Source organism: Oryx dammah, unplaced genomic scaffold (assembly GCF_014754425.2).
Source record: "Oryx dammah isolate SB20612 unplaced genomic scaffold, SCBI_Odam_1.1 HiC_scaffold_10, whole genome shotgun sequence".
In the NCBI taxonomy this organism is placed as follows: Eukaryota; Metazoa; Chordata; class Mammalia; order Artiodactyla; family Bovidae; genus Oryx; species Oryx dammah.
Genome location: NW_024070194.1, coordinates 17,919,646 through 17,944,125, shown reverse-complemented (window position 1 = coordinate 17,944,125; position 24,480 = coordinate 17,919,646). Strand labels below are relative to the sequence as shown.

Sequence of the window (24,480 nt, the reverse complement as noted above, 5' to 3'; positions counted from 1 at the left end):
TCTCTCCCCCCATCCCACACCCCGCCATTCCTCTGATTTTATCTGGTCATAGAGAGCAGGGCTGAGGGAGGGCTCCGAGGAGAAGGTCAAACCGCCACGGCCCAGGGCCCCAGAGAGTGACACGGGAGACGAGGACCAAGACCAGGAGAGGGACGCCGTGTTCCTGAAGGACAACCACCTGGCCATTGAGCGGAAGTGCTCCAGCATTACCGTCAGCTCCACGTCCAGCCTGGAGGCCGAGGTCGACTTCACGGTCATCGGCGACTACCACGGCAGCGCCTTCGAAGACTTCTCCCGCAGCCTGCCTGAGCTTGACCGAGACAAGAGCGACTCGGAAACCGAGGGTCTGGTGTTCTCCCGGGATCTCAACAAACGGGGCCCCAGCCAGGATGACGAGTCCGGGGGCCTGGAGGACAGCCCGGACCATGGGGCCTGCTCCACCCCGGATATGGCCCAGTTCGAGGTACAGTGGAGCGTCACCGGGACCCGGGCCCGCCGGGCACTGCATGTTCAGAGGGCCCTGGGCCACGCGTGAGAAGACTGAGCCGCCAGCCGGAAGCTCTGATCTGTGTTGCATGACCGCCCCTCCGCAGAGCAGCATGGTTCTGTGCTCGCATGTTCGGCAGCTCGGTTTACCCCTAACGTGCACTCCCAGGCGCTTTAACCCCGTGACCCCATCTTTTGCCTGAGGTCAAGTGACAGGCAGTCTGGTCCGACTCGACTCCTCCCCCTGCCTGCGTTGCATGGCACCTGCAGAGACTTGTGTGCTTGCGGACTCACGGGGGCGCCTGTGGCCTGCTCTGAAAGCCAGATGTTTGTTTCTGATCCCTGCGCTGGCTCCTCTCCCTGGGGCCTGGGGTCTTGGGGGAACAGTGGAAACTCCTAGAGAAAAGGAAACGTCATTGCAGAAGGGGACTCGGGGACAGACTGAGTCTGGGCCTCCCTGCTCTCAGTGCTTCTTTCGGGGGACCTTTAGTCCCCATTCCTTTGCTTTTGCATCTCTTCCAGCCCCAGCTGCCTCCCACCATACTCTCCCTTCCCCCACATTCCAGGCATTGAAATAGGAGCTCATCCACTCTGGTTTTTCACTCCGTGCTGAACCCTCTGGAGAAAGTTTTTTCTCCTTTTCTCTGCCTTGCCAACTTGTCATGTTCCAGAACCAAGTCCACATATCGCTTAATGAGTTAATGCTTTCCTGACCACCCAGGGCAGAAGCGTTGCTCCCTGCTTGGCCCCCTTGCTCTGCTTGCTTCTGCTCCCATCATCATAACTACAAGTTGTCAGGTTACTGGCCGACAGGTCTGCGTTCCTACCAGGTGGCAACTCCACTAAGCTTGCACATACCAAGCACTAACAATGATTAATTGAATGAATCTCTAAGTTATAACCATCTACTAAAAGAAGAGTTCCCTCTTACGAGCCTCCCAACCTGATGAAAACTGGCATTCATTCATTCTTTCATTCACATATGTTAGCACCTGCTGTGTGTATAGCCATGAACTAGGTTCGATGGAGGACTCAGAAGAAACTAATCATTTAACATAAGACTTCTAGAGTAGAGGCTGTAGTCTGTTTGCCCACGGGTGTTTTCTTTGACCTTGTTTTAAAAATCAGGACGATGAATATAAGATCCAAGGATTTTTTTTAATATCATTTAAAAAACCAGATAATCCAGTCACTCAGACCAAACCTGAGTGGACCCCATATGCTCTCCAGTTCATCCCTGTCCTCAGCAAGCCCATTTCACTCGTTTACATCTGCTGCCTGCCCCTTCCCCGCACCCCCAGACCTCCAGGTGTGGACTCTCGCTCTAAAGAACAAAGCAGCTGGGAGGTGGTGGCATCACCCCTGAAGTCATTCAGGATGGTGTATATCAGGAAGATGCTGGATGTGAGATCTGGCAAGGAGCATGTTTACTGAATAGTGAATGTTCTCTTAATGGTAGCCTGAAAACCAGCACCGACCACCATGAGGTTGTACCACCATGAGGTTGTATTGTCGCAGGGTCACAGGCAGCCTGTCTGGGTGCTGCTGATGGGTCTGTTTCCCTTCCCAGGCTGTTTGTCTGTGACATCACACCAGGCCTCTTTTGCCCTGGCCTGCATCACCCTCTGGAAAGTCAGCCAGCAGCAGGGGTTGGAATTCACCTGCTGACCGTACATCACAGTTGCGTGTAAGCAGGAATCATGCTGGGGTTTGAGACACAGTGTTCCTCCCTCATCTCCCTACAGCCCGTGAAAACGGAAACCATGACTGTCAGCAGCCTGGCCATCAGGAAGAAGATTGAGCCAGAGGCTGTACTGCAGACCAGGGTTGCCACTGTGGACACCACCCAGGTAACCTGTGCTTTCCTATGTGCCTGAGCATAGAAACTGGGCATTGGAGTGTGCCGTTCCCACCGTGGCAAACTCCCTTGGCCAGCCCTTGCCACCTTGGCTTCCCCCAGTGCCACAATTTTAACCCCGATGCTCTTCTAAGCTTCATTATCTTCCCTGAACCCCATGGGTGGGTGATGGGATAGGCAGACTATTCCTCTTAAAGCTTCAATTTTCCCATTTGTAAAATGGGGATGGTCATGTGGCCTTTATTCTCCTGGGAGTGTTGCATGGATAAGACAATGGGTCTTATCAAGTGACGATGGGTCACTTGAAGGAGTTGGAGAGGTTTCTCGAGCTATCCCAGGGTCTGCTTTGGGAAAAAGAAATTTCCCAATTGTGCTTTAACCAGACCTGTTCACATGGGGTCTTTTTTTTTTTTTTTTTTTTAATGCATGGGGTTCCACATCAGACTGACAGAATGAACAAACTGAGAAAAAAAAGATAAGAAGTTATTTGGCTCAGCAAGATGTAAAAATACTTAGTACCTGGAGAAAGTGTTAAGTCATTTAGTCATGTCCAGCTCTTTGCGACCCCATGGACTGTAGCCCACCAGGCTCTTCTCTCCATGGGATTCTCCAGGCAAGAATACTGGAGTGGGTTGCCATCCCTTTCTCCAGGCGATGTTCCCAGTCCAGAGATTGAACCCTGGGTCTCCTGCATTGTAGGTAGATTCTCTACCTACTTGAGCCACCGGGGAAGTCCAGCCTGGAGAGGCTGTTGCAAACAGGCACAGATCCATTACTTACAGTGCAATTTCCTCAGCTCCTTTTGTTTTTAAGCTCTGAAAAGGGAGACTGAGGGTCTGATAGATTTCCTCTTGGTTCTTGCTGGCCAGAGGAACTGCAGTGCTGGGGGCTCTTTTGCCCTGGAGACCAATCTTTATCTCAAGAACTTAAAGTAAGATGTAAATCTACACGACGTGGGCAACTCTGTCCTTTCCAGAACTTTTTCTCCATCTTTGATAACATGCGTAGAGGTTTCTGAGGTGGCTAGTGCAGCTGTAAAAACCTTCAAGTTCTGGCTGTGTGACCCTGGGCAAGCTGCCCCACTCGTCTGTTTTGTTTTAGTAATGAGTGTTGGCTTTGTTTTTATACAGAGAAGTAGAAAACTAAAAATGGCCCCACAGCTCCTATAACAAAATAACAACAAAATAGTCACAGTTATGAAATTCAAACAGAACAAAATGAAATTTTTCTTGTGATTCTTCCCAGAAAAAAAAAATTATGCATATACCAACATATGTGCTTACATCTCTAGATATTTAATTTTTTTACACAAAAGAGATTGTTCTCTTTTACATTTTACCTTTTTTCTTAATATTTACCCCAGAGATCCCTCCTTGTTGGCCCATGTGGACCCGCCTCACTCTCCTTATTCCCACTTAGGAGTGGATCTTGATTTAGCTAGCATGTATTTCTCTCCCATCAATGGACCTGTGACTGTTTTTGTCTTTTGCAGCTAACACTGATGCTGCAATGAACTTTTCTGTTCAGACCCTGGTAAAACTTCAGGATGCATCCGAAGGGTGAATCCCTAGCAATGCGCTCCTCAGTCAGGGAACACAGGCTCTGAAATTTGGATAGAATGTTTCAAATTATCTGGGATTGTTTTCCCTTCCCGAAATAAACGGATTCCAATGAGCTGGAGGACCTGTGACCTGGAATGACCTGAGGCCCGTTTGTAGTTTGGTCTGTGATAGGGCTTCCCAGGTGGCGCTAGTGGTAAAGAACCCGTCTGTCAATCAAGAAGAGATGCGGGTTTGATCCCTGGGTTGGAAAGCTCCCCCAGAGGAGGAAATGGCAACCCACTCTAGTAGGAGAATCCCATGGACAGAGGAGCCTGGTGGGCTGCAGTCCGTGGGGCCACAGAGAGATACAACTGAATGCGTGCACACATGTACATATGGTGTGTGGACATCCCCCTCCCCACTTCGCTCACACTGCCTGCCACTTGGTACCTGGGAAGGCCTCCTGCCCAGGCGGCAGATGCTGCAGTCGTTTTCGGTATTCTTTCTCTCTCCCCCCACTCCTCTAACAACTCCTCCTCTGGCCCCCAGGTTGATGGGACTGCCCCAGGAGGGAAGGAGTTCCTCACAACTACTCCCTCCATCACCACAGAGACCATATCAACCACCATGGTAAGTAGGACCTGAGACTTGCCTCTCTGACCAGCCCCCTTGCCCCTGAAACAGCCAGATAACAAGCTGACCTTGCCAGGTGTGGCAGGAAGCCCTCATCCACCTCATTGTGTCAGGCATGGGACACAGAGGAGAAGTTTGAAAGTCTGGCCCATAGCTGCCACAGGACAGCCTGTGAGAGCTCAGTTTCGCAAAGTGAATAATGTGGGAGGTGGCATCCCCGAGTTTCAGTCATCTGGACCATCTGAGCTATGGCAGGGACAAAGAGAGGATGCTACTGTCTGATTAACTGATTATCAGCAACACAGAAGGATTGTGCCTATAAAATCCTTCCTGGATGAAGTCCATCCTCCTGGCACCTGTAGGTGGCCCAGGCCACTTCCTCACATTGGTCAGTAGATGGCGTGTGGTGACTTTACCCTGTGGTTCTGCTCTGAAGAATCATATCAGATTCTTCAAATGATGACACAGCATAGCTAGCATTCAGCCACAGGTTGTGGCTCCATGCAGTGCCCTCGTGGGGCAGAAAAAGAGCTGTGAGGTGGATGCTGTTTTTCCTGCACCCTTTACAGAGGAGGAAAATGAAGTTCAGACAGGTAAAGTGACTTACCCAAGGTCACACCACCAAACACATGCTAGAGCCAGGTCAAAGCTAGGCGTTCTGGGTCCTGAAGCCCCACTGTCCACCTCAACCGCTCTGCTCTGCTCCCCGATTCTGACCGTTGTGAACAGTGACCACACGGGGCTGGGGCTGGGGCTGAGCGGGCATCAGTGCCTGGGCTGGATCTGTCTTGAGCCAGGGGAGGTTGTTTTCAAATGCTTTCTCTTGCCAAACTCCTGATACACACATAGGAAGAAAATTATACATTAATTTAGGCTACTCCATAGGAAAGTTTTGAGTAAATAAAGACTTTTAAGATACGTAAGCCTAAACCAGTGACCAGCTTGCACACTTTCCCCGGGTCACTCTGTTCCTCCTCTCCCGTCAGCCCTTTGCCATGTGGCATCAGGATGCTCCTCGGGCTAAATGTAAATCTGTACCATGGTGAGCAGGCAGTTACATCATTCATTTACTCATCCATCCATCCATCCATTCATTTGTTCTAAAAACATGTATTAGTCTCTACTCTGCCTGGAATGGGGATATAGAGTTGAAGAAAAGACACTGCCTGTTAGAACTCATTCGTCCAAGTGATAATCACGGGCACATCTAATGTTTAGGTCCTGGCACACAGTGGTGAACAAGGCCCGGCTCTCCCACTTTCCTGTCTGGGTGACCTTCGACAAGTTACCCAAAACCTTTTCAGACCTGTTTCCACTTGGAAAATGGGGTGGGGGGCAACAATAGTATATCCCCCAAACTGTTGAGATGAGGCTAAACTAAGGTAATCTATGTGAAGCCCTCCAAAGACTGCCTGGCGCACTGTAAGTGGTCTGTAAATGAGAGTGGCCATTATTTTTTCCTGCCTTCAGGGAATGGTGTAATAATGCTTTCCCAGGGAGCCCAGGGCATGGGTTGAGACTGCAGGAGCCGGGGAAGGCTTTCCCTAGGCAGTGACATCTGAGCTACCCTGGAGGATAAAATTAGGGGGCAGTCATGGGAGGAGGTTTCCTAGGTCATGGTAACAACAGGTATAAAGGCAAAGATGTCAAGAAGTGGAGCATTTAGGGAAAGGAAGTGGTCAGGGAAGTGAGATGTCAAGTGTGTGGACGGGGAGCAGGGGGAGAAGGAGCTGGAAAGGAAGGCTGGGCTGAAAGGGCCTCAAATGTCATGTATGAAGTTCAGACTTCATTCTGGAGACCATGGAGATTCACTTCCATTTTAAAAATGTTTGTTTATTTATTAGGCTGTGCCGGGTCTTAGTTGCAGCATGTGGGATCCGGTTCCCTGACCGGGGATTGAACCCAGGCTCCCTGCATTGGGAGCGCAGTTTCCCAGCCACTGGGACCACCAGGGAAGCCCTTCAGTTTTTTAAGTAGGGGCATGATGTCATCAAATATGTGTTTTTGTGCTTTAGAAAGATAACTCTAGCAACCTGTGTGGAACATGCTTGGGACAAATTTCCTTCCTTTGGGAGCTCGCATCCCCTTTTTTCCCCTTCTTCCCTCTAATCCTTCCTCCCTCCTTCCCTCCCTCCCTCTTTCCTTCCTCAGCAAATATTTATTGAATACCCACGGTGTGTGAAGTAGTGTGAAGCCAGGCACTGTGAATCCAGCGCGGAGGGAGACAGCAGCGCTGAGCCATATTCTGCTGGGAGAGACGGAAAGAGCAGGCAGAGAACTAGTTTAGGGGCTGGAGCAGGGCCAGAGTGAGAGGTGGTGAAGGCTGACCAAGGGGATGGGGTTAACGCTGTCTGGAGGCAGGAAAGTTCAGGATTTAGTCACTGATTGGACGTTCAGATGATGGGAGGAAAGATGGACCAGTGAGGCTGCTCAGTACCCTGGAGAGTTGCCCTGGAAATCTGCTAGAAAGGAAATTCTCAGGCCCCACTCCAGACAACTCAAAAACTACAGGTTGGAGCCCAGGGTGGGGGTTGCCTATGTTTTCACAAGTCCTTCAGGTGATACCCCTCAAGTCTGAGAAGCACTTACACCAAGGAGGAGCACAGCAGAGGGTGCTCCTTAGCAGAAGGCATGTGTTGGGGGTGAGGGAGGCAGTGAATTCCATTTGGGGTCAGACTGAGCCTGAGGTACCTGTAGGATGTTTCCAGGGGAAAATGTCGTGGAGATGGTTGGTTTTAAAGGTCTCGGGTTCAAGAAAGATCTGAGCTGCAGATAAAGGGAGAGGGGACTGTGGCTTTGACGAGGCTGTAGAAGGCTTGAGTGGCCGAGGCGTCTCAGAGAGAGAGTAGTGGGGGGAGTGGGGGCGGGGAGAGGAGGCCTGAGTCTGGGGAGGAAGGACCTGGGGTGGAAATGGAGATGTAGCCCCAGCCAGGGAGAAGGGGTGCTCCTCCTTGAGGCGGGAGAGGTGACTGGCAAGCTGGAGATCTGGGAAAGGAAAGTGGAGTAGCTGGCACCTTGCTTGGAACGACCTGTGTGCCTAGCAGTGTGAAGGTGGAGGTGAAGCTTGGCTAGAAAACAGGGATCCATAGAGGAAGTAGAAGTTTGAAGGCCTGGAAGGATGGGAGGATTCAGAGGGGCTAGTGGCTGTCTCCCTGGCTGGGAGAAAGGAAGCCTGAAGCCCAGAAGGCTGCCCTTTTCAGGCCTGCTGCTGAGCCACATTCTGGGACGCTCTCTGAGAAAGTGGCTTGTGATTAGAATACTAGGTAACCAGGTTACCCACAGCTGCGGCTAGATCAGGGGAGGGTGGGGCGAAGGCAGAGGGCTTCTGTCCTCACCCGCCCCCTGGCAGACAGAGGTCCAGATCTAGAATCAGTCATGCACAGCCCAGACCTGAGGCTCAGCCCACAGGGGAGCTGCAGAGTGGACACAGCTCTGGGCCCCTGGATGGACAAGGCTGAACCCCCGAGGTGGTGCAGGAAGTGGGAGATGGGGGCTCCCACCAGTAATTGTTGTTGTTTAGTTGTTGTGTCTGACTGCTCTGTGACCCCATGGACTGTAGCCCACCAGACTCTTCTGTTCATGACATTTCCCAGGCAAGAATACTGGAGTAAGTGTGGGTCAGTAAGCCTGGGTCCAATTCCAGGAATATCTAGGAGTTAGACCCCAAGGCTGGACCAGGAGAGCTGGTTCAAGGGCAGAGGGGCATGGCAGAAGGAGTGTGTTGAATCTGGAGTCTGGCCAACTTGGATCTAAATCCAGGCTCTGTCACTCACTTGCACAGGGGCTTGAACAAGCCACTTAACATTCCCTGACCTTCCAGTTTCTCACCTGTAAAACAGGAATATTAAAACAATTTCCTAGGTGGTTCAGAGGCTTAAATGAGACCATGCATCCTTCGCACAATACCTAGCACCTCGTGAGTACTCGGAAAGCAATAGTCATCATGTTGTTAGTACCAGCCTGTACTCCTGTATTTACCTGACAGATTGCTGTTTGCAAAGCCCTTTCATCCTCTATCAGTTTCATAACGTCTCTGTGCAAGTGGGACAGGGTCTCCCTTTAAAAAAATTTAAGACTTTATTCTTTTAGAGCAATTTTAAGTTCACAGCAAACTTGAGAGGAAGGTCCAGAGATTTCTCCTAGACCCCTTGCCCTTCAGCACATACACAATCCCTCACCTACATCTCATTATCAGCATCTCCCACTGGAGTGGGTGTTTGTGGCCACTGGTGACCTGTATCCTGCAGGGTCCTTTTATGTAGGTGAATTGAGGAGGCTTGGAGAGTGGAAGTGGGTCTGCCCCAGGTCACATGGCTGGAACATGGCAGGGCCTGGATGTCTCGACTCCTTTGTTAGTACTTCCAGGGAGAACATTGAGTCTTGAGTCTTGTTCACCACAGTGTCCCTAATGCCAGGCATTCAGTAAATATTTGTTGAATGAGTAGGGGTATGAGTAAGTGTGTAAGCATGTGTGTTGAGTGAGCGAGCAAGGGATGAACAGGAGCAGACTGGACTGAATGATGCCTTTAGCTCTCTGCCTCTAACGTCGCTATTCAACCTTGTGGCTGGGAGAGCTCCATGGTCACGTGCTCTGGCCATCCTGGGGGCCCGCCCACCTGAGACCTGGCCATCTGAGCACTATTGTTTCCCCAGGAGAACAGTCTCAAGTCCGGGAAGGGGGCAGCTGCCATGATCCCAGGCCCACAGACGGTGGCCACGGAAATCCGTTCTCTTTCTCCGGTAAGTGGGCAGGGCCAGCTCAGGCTAGGGGACTCCACACAGAGAGCATGTGGACGCAGGTCCACAGGTGGCCCAAGGCAAGTGCGGCGTGGAGCCTGGGAGGCCGCCCCTTTAAGGACAGCACTAGGAAACGGCATCACATTCGGATGCCCACAGGACTCCCTGGTCAGGGTCTCATCCATTGCCCTCCCCACCAACCCCCACGTACAAGTAGGGCAGTGGCAGAGTAGGATGAACTGGTCCCTCCCCTTGGTGATGCCTGTAATGTCACAGCTCTTTGGCATCTGCTCTCCTTACTGACCAGGAGGAGCAATGGACTAGGAGTCCAGAGGTGCGCACTCTGGACCTGCTCCATCCTCAGCAGCCCGAGTCTGTCCTGGAGGCCTCTGGCAGTGCCTCCATTCTCCAGATCTGTCGTCTTCATCATCTGGTCCCAGAAAGAGCGTCTTCCCCGTCCTGTGCTCTGTTTCTGCCCTGGGATCCCTCTGTTCATCCTTCTCAAAGGCCAGGATTCTTAAATTCTAGGGTCTTGTTAGGCTTCGAGACCTTAGGAATCTCAGGTTCTAGGAATCTTAGATTCCAGGGTTTGAGAATTTCATGGGTCCAGCCTTCTGAAGACTCCAGTATTCCTGAGTTCTTAGACTCTGTGACTCAAAGCATCTTGGCTTCCAGACTTCACCTTCATGGAACCACCCCCTTCCCCACTTCTCCCTTGGTTGGCCCCGCCCCCGGCCCATCCTGCAGACCCTAGCATCCTCACCTGACCCCTGGGGTGGGGTGGTGGTGGTTATATTCTGCAGATCATCGGGAAAGATGTCCTCACCAGCACCTACGGCGCCACCGCGGAAACCCTCTCCACCTCCACCACCACCCATGTTACCAAAGTGAGTAGCAGCCGCAGGACCCCGTGTGCCCCCAGCCTGGCCGTGGGGCTTGGAAGCTCGCCACAGCTCTGCCTTGTGACGTGGATAGAGAAGACTGCAGTGTTCCCAGTTCTGGAGTGCTGTGCACTTTGTTCTGTGCTAAGCATCATAGGCACCAACCTGCCCTTCATTGTTGACGGCCAGGCTGGGGGGATGGGACTGTCTCCTTGGAAGACATTGTGAACCGTAGTGTTTATGCCTTATGGAGCTTAAGTGCCAGAGGGATTTAGCGGGGAGCAATTTAAGGAAGGCTCCAAGAATGAGGAAGGGGCTTCTGGAAAAGGTGGGGTTTGCGCAGGGTCTTGGAAAGCCAGGAAGGACTTTTGAGGGAGGAGGCAGACGTTCTAAGCCACGTGGAAGAGGGGAGCAGAAACCGTGTGTTCACTTATTCATTCTCTGAGCAAATGTTAGTTTGTCACCCTTATGCTACCTTTGTGCTAGGGACTGCTGGAGGGGATGCAAGCAGTGCACATGGAGAAACAAGATAAGCTGTCTCTGCCAGGAAGAAGCAGCATGTAGGGGCAGAACTGTGAGAAATTAGGTTGAACTGAGGGAGGGGGAAGCAGAACAGAGACAAGAAAGAGAAATCCCAGGACAAGGGTGACAACAGAGGGTCTGAGTCTGAGAAACATGGAAAGACATCAAGGTTTTTAAAGTGGGAAGGAACCCAGTGAAAAGGGGTTTAAGGAGAGGAGATGAGGTCCACCAGGATGTGCAGCTAGACGGGAGAGAAAGAAGAGAGTTGTGGAAGAGACTAGGAGTGGAGGGGGTGGAGCAGGGGTCCAGGAGGAGGGGGCGGGGTCAGAGGAGGGGAAGGGGCGGGGCCAGAGGAGGGAGACCTTCGGTCGGGGGGGGTCAACAGGATGGGGCCCGCGGGCTTTGTCCATGCCTGAGTGGCCAGGAGGAAGAACAAGAGTGATCGCAGGGCAGAGATGCAGTCCTGGAGGAGAGAGGCCAGGGAGCCAGGCTGGCCTCTGTAGTGGGAGGTTCCATTCAAGCATCGAAGGAAGAATCTGGTAGATAGCACTAGCCCTTAATAAGCAAGACCGTCCCAGCCCTGCCCTCACCCACACAGCATGGTCCCCAGAAAGAACCCATTCCTACCAAAAGCATCAGTGAGCAAGGATGACTTGACTGAAAGGTTTATGGGAAGGGGTTCCATCACACACCCTGCAGCATACAGCTCAAAAGTCTCTCCTGGCCCTGCCACCGGGGAGCCGTCTTCTCTGTCCTGGGAGCCGTCTTCTTTCTGTCCACTCCTGACTCCAGCTGGGCCTTCCCTCCGCCACCACCTACCTTTAATATACCAAGCAGTTAAGTCCTGCCCCATCTTCTAAGCTTGCTCCCAGGCTCCACCCCTTCAGAAAACAGTGGCAGCTATAAGCTTCTGTATAAGCATCATCCATGCAATTTTCTCTTCTAGTGTCGTTGGAAGTCGTTTAAAGGAGAACCTTGTCACCATTCACATTTCATTCATGTGTTTCATTCAACAAATCCGCATTTTAGCACCTATCTGGCCAGGTGGGGCAGGGGAATGGGGGAGGAGGGGATGCAGAGCTGAACAAAAATAACAGCCCCTGCCCTCAAGAGCCCCAGCCTAGTGAGCAAGGCCAGGTCACACACACAAGGTCAGCACAAGACAGAGAGGCCCAGAACCATGAGAGATACGAACTTGCCGCTCGGGAAGTACCGAGGCAGGAAGGTGGAAGGGCAGCTCACCAAGGTGAGGGCCACAGCATTCGAGCCTGGCTTGGAAGAGCTAGAGAGGGCAGCTTGGTAGCTGGGGGATCAGTGGCAGCCAGGCAGGGTATTCAGTCTGAAGTCCCAAAACTAGTAAAGGGGAAAACCGAGGGAGCCAGGAGAGAAGGCGACTGCTAATTCCAGCCTTGCCCTTGAGGGGTGCTTTGGCTCTGTCCCCTGTCGAGGCTGCTGCCCCAGCCGGACCCAAGGCTGAACCCGCCTCCCTCTCCCTCTGCAGACTGTGAAAGGAGGGTTTTCTGAGACGAGAATCGAGAAGCGGATCATCATCACTGGGGACGAAGATGTCGATCAAGACCAGGTATGCGGATGGGAGCGTGGGTCCCAGTGGCACTGCCCAGGCTGCCGGCCCTCCCGCGTTGGGTTACCTGTGGACAGCTGCGTGTGTGAGCAGAGAAGATATCCACTTCCTGCTGACCCTGTCCAGAGGAGAAGCCCCCAAGGAAGGGGCACTGAATGGGAGGCAGAAGGAGCCAGAAGACCTGAACTCCACCCTCTCCTGTGAACTTGAGGGGGCCTCGCTGTGCACTGGAGGGCTTGCTGCTCTCCGTGGCTTCACCCGTATTCAGTGTGCTCTGGCTCCTCACCCTGCTCTTTTTTTCCTCCAGGCCCTGGCTTTGGCCATCAAGGAGGCCAAACTGCAGCATCCCGACATGCTGGTAACCAAAGCCGTCGTCTACAGAGAAACAGACCCATCCCCGGAGGAGAGGGACAAGAAGCCACAGGTGAGGCTTGTGGGGCTCAGTAGCTGTGAGACAGAGGAGAGAACAGGGTCCTCCGAGAGGCGTTTTCATGTGAGGACCCACCCAGAGGCTGGGTCCCCAGCACAGCTTTGATCACCACCCCCCAGGCTTTCTGATGTGGGGTTCAAAAGGAAGAAATCGCTCCCCTAGATTTGATATGAGGACAGAGGGGAAGGAAGACTGGTTTCTTTGGGGTTTTAGGCTCCAGACCCAGAAAAGTAAATCCAGAAGTGGTGAGAAATGGGGAGAGAGGGTTGGATGGGTGGATACCAAGGTGGGATAGACAGAGATAAGCAAAACCTCACTGGCCCATTGCCTATAAGCTGGAAGTCAGAAAAAGTCCTACCCAGCCCACGGTCATATTCCTGTCCCCAAGGCTCTGTCTCCATCACCAGCCACTAGATGTCGCCAAGAAGGAAAGTTTTATAAGTTGAATAGTTGAATGTTGAAAAAAGATAAAATTATAGTTTTATCTTTTATAGTTGAAAAAAGATAAAATTGTTTTATCTTTTAAAAAATTGTATTTATTTAGGCTGCTCTGGGTCTTCATTGCTTTGCATGGGCTTTCTCTAGCTGTGGAGAGTGATGGCTACTGTTCAGTGCAGTGCTTGGTCTTCTCTTGCTGCAGAGTACGGGCTCTAGACATACAGGCTTCAGTAGCTGTGGTTCATGGGCTTAGTTGCTCTGTGGCATGTGGGATCTTCCTGGACCAGGGATTGAACCTGCGTCCCCTGCACTGGCTGGTGGATTCTTATCCACTGTGCCACCAGGGGAGTCCTAATTTTTTTTTTTAATTGAAGGTATAGTTGATGCCAAGGAGGAATATGGGACCCAGAGCCCTTCATCCCATCTGTCTTGCTAGATTGGAAACCCTTCTGAGGCCGCCTGGGGCCAGAATCTGAGGGGACCTCAATCCTTACTCTTTCGTCTTGGGCCATCAGTGCCTTGGTGAATAACAGGAGGGAAATGGTGCTGGAGCAGACAGGTCTCCCCCCTGAACTTGGGGGAAGCTGGTGAGGCCCCTCTAGAAATTTACTGAATTTTATCAGATCTATAATAACTGAGTTGAGTGAAATAAGTTAGACACAAAAAGTACTTACAAATGGGTCCATTCATAGGAAGTTCAAAAACAGACCATACTAAACATGCTCAAAGTCTGACTATCAGTTCCTGCTGAGAAGTGGCATTGACAGGGAAGAGCCATAAGGGAACCTTCTAGGGTGCTGGAGGTGTCAGTGTCTTGAACTGGGAGGGCTGCATGGATGTGGACACATATAAAAATGTGTTAAGCTCCACCCTTAGATTTGTGTACTTGACTGACTTTGCACATTATACCTCACTGAAAAATAAATCCATTTCAAAGGCCCCCACGAGCAGCAGGTCTCCTTTCGTCCTCTTCCCTGACGAAGAAAACCAGTGTTTTCTAGAAAGACACAAGAATGTTTCTTTTACACCCTTTGATTACCACCCCCTTCCTGTCACAAGAAAAGGCACGGAAGTATTTTCCTGCCACTCTGAAGTGTTGCCAACCCCGATCTAGACCAATGCAGTCCAATAGAACTTTCTCCAGTGATGGAAATAATTTTCTGTGCTGTGCGTGTAGGAGCCACTGGCCACATGTGATTGTTGAACACTTGAAACTGGCTAATCTGAAATGAGATGTACCTTAAGGGTAAAATGTGTGCTGGAGTTTGAAGATTACGTATGAAGAAAAAGAGTATATAATAGTTCAATAATTTTAATATTGATTACATGTTAAGTGATAATGTTTGGATATATTGGGCTAAGTAAAATACATTATTAAAATTAATTTCACCTGATTCTTTTTACTCTTTTTGATGTAAATTCAAACATTAGAGTTTTACTAATATGGCTGGAAAATTTTAGAAAGCCATAAATTTCTAGAACATTTAGAAAATATTGTCTAGAAAATCTAATATCTGAAAAATTTTCAATTCCATCTGTGGCTCATATTTCTGTTGGACAGTGCTGGTCTATTTGTGTGCTTAATTTATTTATTCATGCCAGGTTCGTTGTGCCATGGAAGCTCTTAGTTGCAGCCTGTGGGATCTAGTTCCCGGACCAGGCAATGTACCCAGGCCCCCTGCATTGGGGGTGCAGAGTCTTAGCCATTGGACCACCAGAGAAGGCCCAGACAGGGCTGGTCTAGAAGCCATGTAAGCTGATCACAGGCAGGGCCTGCCTTCCTCAGACCTTCATGTAAATTGTCACTCTTGTCCCCTCAGTTGCTCAGTTATTGTTGCTTTTTGTTACCCAGGTCTCAGAGGGGTAGTGTAGGTCACTTGCCAAGCTGGTGCTGAGCTGGCTGTATACCCTGGGAACACAGATAGTACAGAACTATTGTCATAGAGTCTGACTGAGAAGTGCTGGGTTAGGACCTGGGAATCTTTTTTTTTTTTTTTCAGTTTTATTATTTTATTTATTTGGCTGCACAGTATGTGTAACTTCCCTGACCAGGGATTGAACACGTGTTGCTTGTTTGCATTGCAAGCTCAGAGTCTTAACCACTGGACCAACAGGGAAACCCCTGGGAATCTTTATTAATACCTTGGTCCTTAGGAAATCCGTGTGCAGCCAGGTGTAGGAGCCACTGATGCAAAGAATTCTGTGCTGGGAGTCTGGACCTGACTCCATTCCATCCACCCTGCTGACTTAGCTTCATGACCATCGGGGTCTCAGTGTGCTCATTTGCAAAATGAGGAGACAGGACAGGTCCTCTTTAGTTATATATAGTCCTCTCGCTATTTATTTGCTTCCCTAGGTTCTTGTACCTCCTCCGTTCCCTGTCTCACTCCTCCTCGTCTCTCCCAGAAGCATCCCGGTCAGTCCCCCCAGGCTCCTGCCTTCCTGTGTTTCCTAGCTATTCGGCGCTCTCAGCTCTCATCCCAGCGTCCACATCCTGCCTACCCTGTGCGGTCTTCCACGTCTGCCCACCGCAGTGCTTGCTTTGCTATCTCATTCCCTCCTCCTCCCCCAACCCTTTACTTCTCTCTTGGCTGCCATTGTCCCACACGTCACCACACACCCTCTCTACCTCTCTCTCTTTTGGATTCTTCTGTAAAGGTCACCTTGTTATGTTGCCCTGGAGAGACAGAAGTTTCTCCCTTGCCTTTTCTGCCCACCTTCCTTCCCATTAATTGTCACCAAGTAGGAACCACCTCTGACTCTTACTATAGTCAGACTCAATGTTTGATACAGGATACAGGATGCTTGGGGCTGGTACATGGGGATGATCCAGAGAGATGATATGGGGTGGGAGGTGGGAGGGGGATTCAGGATTGGGAGCTTGTATACACCTGTGGTGGATTCATGTCAATGTATGGCAAAACCAGTACAGTATTGTAAAGTAAAATAAAGTAAAAATAAAAAATTAAAAATTAAAAAATATATGTATAGTCAGACTCACTAATTCTGGAGGGGAAGTCTTCTCTGAATTAGGAAACTCTTTATTATTATTATTATCATTTATTTTTGGCTGTGTTGGGTCTTAGTTGTGACATTCAGCTTCTCTCTAGTTGAGGCATGCAGGCTTAGTAACTGTGGCACACCAGCTTAGTTTCCCTGCATCATGGGGGATCTTAGTTCCCCGACCAGGGATTGAACCTGCATCCCCTGCATTGGAAGGCAAATTTTTAACCACCGGACCATCAGGGAAATCCTCTAAGGCAGGTACTCTATTAATTGATGAGAAAACTTAAAGTGAAGCCAGCACTGTAAGAAAAACTCAGAAAGCAGCAGAATGGATTAGAAAGAACACACCCAGCTTTGGACCCAGAAAGTGTGTCCAGAGGAACCATCCAGGGCTCAGTTTCCTCATCTACAACATGGAGTTAATCTATACATTGCAGCTGCTGTAATAAACCACATTTATGAGTGCTGGAGACTGCACAGGCTGCTGTAACAGAACAGAAAACTGGATGGCTTAAACAAGACACACTTAATTTCTCACAGTTCTCAGGGCTGGGAAGTCCAAGGTCAAGGTGCCAGCCAGTCTGGTTCCTGGTGAAGGCCCTCTTCTGGTTTGTAGACAGCCATCTTCTCTATGTCCTCATGCAGTGGAAAGCAGAGAAGTCATATTTCTCATGTCTCTTCTTAGAAAAGCACGCATCCTATTTATGAGCACCTCCTAAAGGCCCTGCTTCTGAATACCATCCTCTTGAAGGTTAGGGCCTCAACCTGTGAATTTTGGGGGGACATAAACATTGAGTCCATAGCACTGACTTATGAGGGTGTTGTCTCTCATGCCAAAGGTGCTTGGCGATGTGAACTTGCTTCCTTGTCCCTATAGTTTCATCATGTTGAGTGGTTGATGAGAGCCCTGAGCAAGTCAGACTTTAAACTTCTATTACCAGCCTGCTGCATGAGTTTCTGTTTCTGTGTGGGCATCCATCTTGCCAGTCTTCATTGCCTCTCCCCTCCCTGAATCCTCCTTTTGTTTCCCTGCTCCAGCAGACTTCCTTATGAAGTTCTTCCTTCTTGAAGTTCTTGCTGTGAGTGTGGAAATCACCTGCCTTACACAGTCTTCTCTCCCTGCAGCTCACAGACCAGCTGTGAGGCTTTGGCTCTGTCTTTGCTCCAGTGGCCCGCCTCCTTCAGGCAGGATCTGTATACAAACACTGCCAGCAAGAGGGTGACACCCACCCAGCTTCCCAGAGCTTTCTTGCTTTCAGAGTTCTAATTAAATGGGGAAGGGAGGTGGGGAGGCAGGATTGACCTATTTCAAAGCTGGAGCCTTGGGTTCTAGTCTTGTTTCTGCCACCAACTTGCTAAGTCTTTGCACCCTCGGGGCTCAGTTTTCCCATCTATCAAATGAGCCAAGAAGGATCAGTTACCTACCACTCCATTAGCACTTGACTATGTAAGTGGTAAAGGACAGGGATGATATGCCACCTGTTACATAGTTCTGGGTAGTTGCTATATATCAGGCATGGTGTTGGGCTCTGGAAAGACAGCAGTAAGTAAGAGACAGCCCTTGCCCTCAATGAGATCAGAACAGTGTGTGGTTAAGTTAACAACAGCAGTAGTAATGATAAGAACAGCCAGTATTTACTCAGCCCTTACGCTGATCCTTGTCTTGAATCTTCCCTACAACTTCTGTCCATTTTACAGAGGAAGCAACTAAGGTCTAAAGAGGTTAGGAAACTCGCCCAAAGTGACAAGAGTTAGACCATGCAGTGGGATTTGACTTCAGATTGTCTGATTTCAGAGCCCAGACCCTTTAACCGCTCAAGTTTTAGAGTCGAACTTGAGTTGGGATCCAGATTCCATTTTCTTTTACTTAAACACTACTCTCTGGGGTTTAACCTCCAGGACACAACAGGCCATGGCAAACAGAAAGGAAAGACAAAAAAAAAAAAACAAAAACAAAAACCAACATCTGCCATCACATCTAAATATTTTTTAGATCTGAGAGCAGATAGGAGGACAAAATGAAACAAGTGGACAAAGTTTCAAGGTAACTTGAAAATTTTTCAACCAAAGTGAAAGATCCTACCTGCGTGGAAACAGCCCAGCAAACATGCATGGACTTTGGAGTCAGACAGGTGGCTTCGAGAAAGAGTGAAGGACAGGAAAGCCTGGTGTCCTGCAGTTCACGGAGTCGCAAAGAGTACGACTGAGTGACTGAACAAGGTGGCTTCAGTTGTCAGTGGCCACTTTATTACCAGCTGTGTGGGCTTGGATAAGTCACTCTGTCTTCCTAAGTCATAATCAAAGGCACATGGTAAAGAGAGTGAAAACAGCTATGTATTTAAAGGTGAATGACAAAAGTTACTAACTCTTCTTGTCCTCTTCCTTCCTTTGCATCTTCCTTCTCCTCGCTACCCTCCCGCCCCCCCAACCTCTGGCTTCAGGAATCCTGACCTCTGTGAAAAGATGCTGGCATTTCTGGTCCAACCCAAGCCAGAGAACCATAAAGAAGGGGCCTTCATCCTGGATTCTCCAACTCAACACTGATGTCCCAGCTGTGACGTACTGTCCCTGAAAGAGACTGGGAAAGGAAAAGCATATATATATAGATATATATATAGATATAGATATATATACAGGAAACACCACGTCCTTGCACTGCTGCCGGGGCTGGCCGAGCATTCGGCCGACAGCAACAACCAACGTCTGAACACCTACATTTCCTTTGCAGACAAATTGAAGAATTGGTGGGGTTTTCCAGGAAACAAAACAAACAACAATTATAACAACAGTAATCCCTTGCTCCTCTCCCCACCCCACTTTGAAGCCCTGCAGAACAACCAAGGCAAGCCAGACCGCGCTGATTGTAGAAGTACAACGCCACCTGGGCCTACACGTTCCCTTCAGTGAACAAGCATCCCATTTCTTCTTTCCCTGCGTCTGTTGCCCACTCCAGTGCAAAGGAAAACACTTTTGCAGCCAGTTAGAGAAGCTGCAGCAGCAAGACACGCCCCCGTCAACCGCTTTCCAAGAAAGAAAAATCCCCCATTCGGAAAGGAGGAGGAGGAACACTGGATTCTTATTTTTTGGGTCTTGACACTGGGCTGCAAAATCCACCTGCCTTTCTTCCGCCCCCATTCCCCCTCGACTCTCACACGTCTTGTTGTCATTTTCTGTCTGGGTTCCATCCTCCCTCTCCTCCACCCCACGCCCCTCACCCTCTGTGTCCTGGTCCTGCCGAGGGCCACCGCAGATGACTCTCACTGGAAATGAGAAAAAGAAAAGAAAAGCAAGAACGTGAAACCACGCCACAGGAGGTGAAGTAGACATTGTATGTTTATGGGTTCTCATTATGAAGGTGCCACTTGTAGGAGATTTGTACGGATGTGCTTTAAGTTATGTATATTACATATAACAGGAAACAAATATTAAAATAAACAGTGCTGGTAAGTATGAAGCTGACGTTTTAAGATTATAATTATCTGACTGTGATTGATGTATTCTCAAGGTTCCTAGATCTCACCGAACCAACCCAGCCAAGGAGACCCGGACTCGGGCTGTGGGTCGCTCACAGTTGGAGCTGACAATTCAGTGTAGAAATACAGTGTGTGGTGTTTGTACTTGGTTGATTGGTGGGGAGGGGTGGGGTCCCCATATGGAGAGGCAGGGGTTTGGCAAGAAGGAAGAGACCTGGGTGTGGTTCGAGATGCCTTCTCCCCCAGGTAGTAGCAGCCGGGACCTGGGCTGTGCTCAGGGTCCTGCAGCACAGATCCCCTAGCTCAGTCCCGCTACCTCCCTGGAAGGCTAGCCGCAGTTCTCAGTCGTCTCTGTGTTGTGCCACATGTCTTGCCTTTCCCTGACCACAGTGTGACAGCTAACTCCTATCCCAAGGGAGGTGATGCCCCCAGCTGCCGCCAAAGATGGTGGCTTCCACCTGGCTGGCTGAATGACCCCAGCTCAGGTCTTTCTTTTGACCACTCCTGTATTCTGTCTGAATCATTCTCTTCTTCCTGGGTCAAAGCAGCCACGGTAGAGAATGAACACCGGGCAGGCCCTGACAGGTCAAAACTGGACTCCCAGAGGCTCCTGAAACAAGCTGAGGTGGACGGGAGGTGTTGCTGGGGCTCCACCTGCGAATAAGACCCTGGCTTTGAGACCTCCCCTTCAGTCAACATTTGTTCTCTGATCCTGGGCGCTAAGAGTTCCAGAAGTGGCCTGGAGACCACAGGAGCCCTTGGAGAAGGTCCCGTCAAAAGCTTGGCATTACCCTGTGGCACACGTAGGCTCTCCAGACACAGCTGCTTTCCTGAGCTCAATGAGGCCCCTTCTGAAGGCATTTGCCCTTTAATTTCTCAGTCCCATTTCACTTCCCCCATCTTGCTTCTAAAACAGTCGATAAATTCATTCAACAAATATTTACTGAGTACTTACTTGTGCCAGGCACTATTGTTAGGCTCAAGGAGAAAGCGTTGGGGGAGGGGGGAGCAGAGGGACCTGGGAAGCTCCCTGAGCCAGTCTTACATCTCCAGCCCCTCTGAGAGCACTTCCGCCTTCTCTCCAATTATCAGACATATGCGGATGCCCAGGCTTGCTTATCCGTTCCCCTGGTGACACATATGGTTCGCTGCTTAACTGGTGCTGACCTGAGGCAGAACGGTGTTTGCCTCTGTAGGTAAACATGTGATGAGGAGAGGCAGAGAGAGCCCTGCGTCTGGGGCTCAGGTGGCGCAGCCAGCCACACCCCCTCCAGCTCCCCCTGAGAGTGGAAGTGCGTCAGGTTCTTCTTACACAGAAGCCACAGAACTTCCTCCCTGTCCTCCTTAGCTTGAGAGCCCCCACTCCTTCTGGGCCAAGAGCTGGAGTGGCTCTGCCCTCTCTGGGCTATCTGGAATCTGGCTCAGGCATCCTTGTCTTTGCAGGAACCAGGTGTCCTAAGCACACTGGACATACCTCAGAGGAAGAATATTTGTTGTGGGTTCTGCACCTGCCTACAGACCCTATGTGTGTGGCTTCAGGACAGGAAGAAGTGACCAGGCTTGGTTTGTGGGCCAGCCAGGGTTTATGGAGCTCTCCAGTCCACAGATGCTCTGACCTTCCACAGATAGGCAGGTGTCTGCCAGCAGGGAGGAGGGGAGCTGCAAAGCTGAAATCTAGGGCACTGTTTCCCTCCCATCCTCCTCTTCATAGGCAATATAGATGTTTGTCTTATCTGTCTTCAACCTACTTTTCCATTTTACATTTCACATCCTTTCTGTGCCGCCTCTCCACCCAGGAGACCATGTAGCATAGTGGAAGAAGTCCTGGAGGGCAGTCAGGAATTCTGGGTGGCCATCCTGGCTCAGCCTCTAACTCACCACGTGCCACTGAGCTCATCTTATCCTCACTTCGGGGCCTCAGTTTCCTCACTTGCAAAATGAACAGGTAAAGCAGATGCCCTCCATGGCTTTTGTCCACTCTGCCAGTCTGTAAGTCTTTGTTTTCCCCTATTTTGCTTTCTTGGGATCTTTTCCATCTGAGGGTACAGGAAGTGCCAAGACCTGTTTCAGTTTTTGAATCCTGTAAGCACATTCCAAGACTGACCTGAAATTGCATGAACAACATCACTCTAAAAAAAAATTTTTTTTTTTTTTCAAAAAGCACCTTCCTAACCAACTGCGATGCTGTCCTGGTCTTTTTTGCTCACACCCCACTCTCCTCTCTCGTCCCCGCGCTCCCCCACCTCAGTGCTCCGTGCTCTATGCGTGTGCTCTCTGTTCTTGTATACTCAATAAAAGTGAAATAAATGTGTTTGATGCTGAACCACAAACTGCCTTGGCATCTCTCTCTGACCTTGGCTACCAGTACAAGTTGGCATTGTGGGACAGGCTAAAACCGGGGTGGAGAGATCCCAACTGGAACATTTTCATTCAACCTACAACACCATTCAAATATCTGCAGATCCCAGTGTGGACCAGGTCTTGGCTTTACGGGAACAACAATGAATAAGACAAAGCGCTTGCCCTCCAGGAGCTCAGAGGCTAGTGGAGAAACTGATAACAAACCAGGCGAGCGCTCAAGGATGATTCCAGCCAGGGTGATCAGCACCAGGAAGGAAACGCGCCAGGGGAGGGGATGGTCACTGAAGGAGACCACTTTAAATAAGGTGGCCCGCGATGGCCTCCCTGAGGACATCTTTTTGAGCTGAATGAAGAGAAAGATCCAGTAAGGTGAATAACTTGAGTGAGTGCATTCTAGGCAGCAAGAACAGTAAGCAGGTGGGCCCAGGACACAGAAGGGCTTGGTGTGTGGAGGCCCCTCCTTGGGAGTCGAATGGATAACGTACACAGCAAGCCTGAACTCCAGCCTTTGCTCATGCCCTTTGCATATGTTGCCATATCCCTGTACATGCCACCTGTCCCAATGTTGATATCATTTTTCTTTAAATTGACTCTCTGAGCAAACTCTGGAAGATAGCGAAGGACAGGGGAGACTGGCGTGCTGCAGTCCATGGAGTCACAAAGAGTCAGACATGACTAAGTGACTCAACAACAACAACAAAAACAGAATTATTTGTAAAGGAAACTCTTATGTCCACAAATGAAAAACTAGGGTCCCTTGCCAAAGAAAGGAGGTCTTTATAAAAATAAATGCAAAAATACTAAAATTTGAAAACCATCATCCATGTAAAATTTAAACCTGTCCTATGGGCTACCTGAGATACACATACCAGCACTTTAATTCTACCAAACAGCTCACCCCAAACCCTTTCTTTATTATCCCAAATCTCACAAGCAACAACCATGTCTAAACTATTTGGTGCAGTTTCTTCCAGTCTTTTCTCATGTATAAGTATCTTATCAGAGTTGAAGTCACCTTGTACATGCCATTCTGCTGCTGCTGCTGCTAAGTCGCTTCAGTGTGTCCAACTCTGTGCGACCCCATAGACAGAAGCCCACCAGGCTCCCCCATCCCTGGGATTCTCCAGGCAAGAACACTGGAGTGGGTTGCCATTTCCTTCTCCAATGCATGAAAGTGAAAAGTGAAAGGGAAGTCACTCAGTTGTGTCCGACTCTTCAGGACCCCATGGACTGCAGCCCACCAGTCTCCTCCATCCATGGGATTTTCCAGGCAAGAGTACTGGAGTGGGGTGCCATTGCCTTCTCCGACATGCCATTCTAAATACTTATAAAAACTTAAATCCTGATCTTTTCCCTATAATTTGAAACACTAAACACCACGTCTTTTCTTGTTTTGTTTTTTGGCCACACTAGGCAGTATGTGGGATCTTAGTTCCCCAACCAGGGATTGAACTCATGGCCCCTGCATTAGGAGCTCAGAGTCTTAACCACTGGTCCACCAGAGAAGTCCTATGTCTTTTCTTTTTGAAGGTAATTCATTAAATGATATAAAATGCTGTGCTATGAAAAGCAATTCTTCTGCTATCTCCAAACTCCTGTCCATTGTCAGAAGCAATTGCGACTCCTTCCCCGTATTTTCCCTGTAGGTTTCCTTTAGTTATCTGTCATTCCTGGGATCCTGAAATAGGACATCGTTTGCAAACACTGGGTACCCACACACCCTGGATCTGTGTGTCTGTCTCCCATAAATACAGGGTCAGTCTCTGAGCTGTTAAGGAATAGTGTGGCTGATTCATTTAGATCAGTGATTCTTAACACGGGGGTATGTGTGATTTTGTCATGCAGGGAACATTTAGCAATGTCTGGAAATACTTTTGGCTGTCACAACTGAGGGATGCTACTAACATATAGTGAGTAGAAACCAGGGATCCTGCTAAACATCCTACAACACAAGAGGACAGCTGCCCTACAACAAAGAATTATCTGGCTCCAATCTCAATAGTATCAAGGTTGAGAAACCTGATTTGAACAGACATGCAACCCACCACGTGAGATTCCTGGGCTAACATCTATGATGCCTGTGCCCAGAGTTCAGTGCCCCAGAGTCTCAGAAGATGGTGAGTTCAGCTGGAACAGGGAGCTTGTCATGAAAACAGACCATGATGCTCAGCACCCAAGACCAGGAATGGGGAGGGTGGGGAGGGAGCTGAGCTGCTTCATGCAGGAAATGGAACTGACATGACAGGCTGAGATTGACACGCATGACTGTGACTGATGGAGGCCATCTCTGGCTAATCCTGCAGCAGCTTGTTGTGATCCACCATGACTGCAGGGCCCAGTCTAGTCTGCAACCCACTAAGAGATGAATTTTGACTGAGACAGATGGGCATGTCCAGCTGTCACTGAGGAATTGTGACAGGCAAGCTAAGGAGCAGCAGCATAGAGACAAGAAGAGCCAGTCACCAGTCAGACCTTGGTTTGCATTCTAGCCTGGCCTCTCTCTGGCTGTGCAACTGCTCTGAGCCTCAGTTT

The 24,480-nt window shown here is 49.7% G+C and overlaps 1 protein-coding gene across 12 annotated transcripts in view; it reads left to right on the top strand.

The window, feature by feature from the left end:
* The window catches only part of EPB41L1 (erythrocyte membrane protein band 4.1 like 1), a 137,792-nt gene extending 115,875 nt beyond the window's left edge, over window positions 1-21,917 (top strand). For 8 of the 12 annotated variants that reach the window (XM_040247406.1, XM_040247399.1, XM_040247401.1 and 5 more), the window contains 8 exons: window positions 53-463; window positions 2,232-2,336; window positions 4,435-4,515; window positions 9,172-9,258; window positions 10,059-10,142; window positions 12,160-12,240; window positions 12,548-12,664; window positions 18,556-21,917. In XM_040247406.1, the coding sequence (XP_040103340.1) occupies window positions 53-463; window positions 2,232-2,336; window positions 4,435-4,515; window positions 9,172-9,258; window positions 10,059-10,142; window positions 12,160-12,240; window positions 12,548-12,664; window positions 18,556-18,564 (975 nt within the window). In that variant the 3' untranslated portion in view covers window positions 18,565-21,917. The remainder of the gene's footprint in view (window positions 1-52; window positions 464-2,231; window positions 2,337-4,434; window positions 4,516-9,171; window positions 9,259-10,058; window positions 10,143-12,159; window positions 12,241-12,547; window positions 12,665-18,555) is intronic. The other 4 variants (XM_040247409.1, XM_040247410.1, XM_040247403.1 and 1 more) reach the window with 2 other exon arrangements.
* Window positions 21,918-24,480: the final 2,563 nt, after the last annotated feature.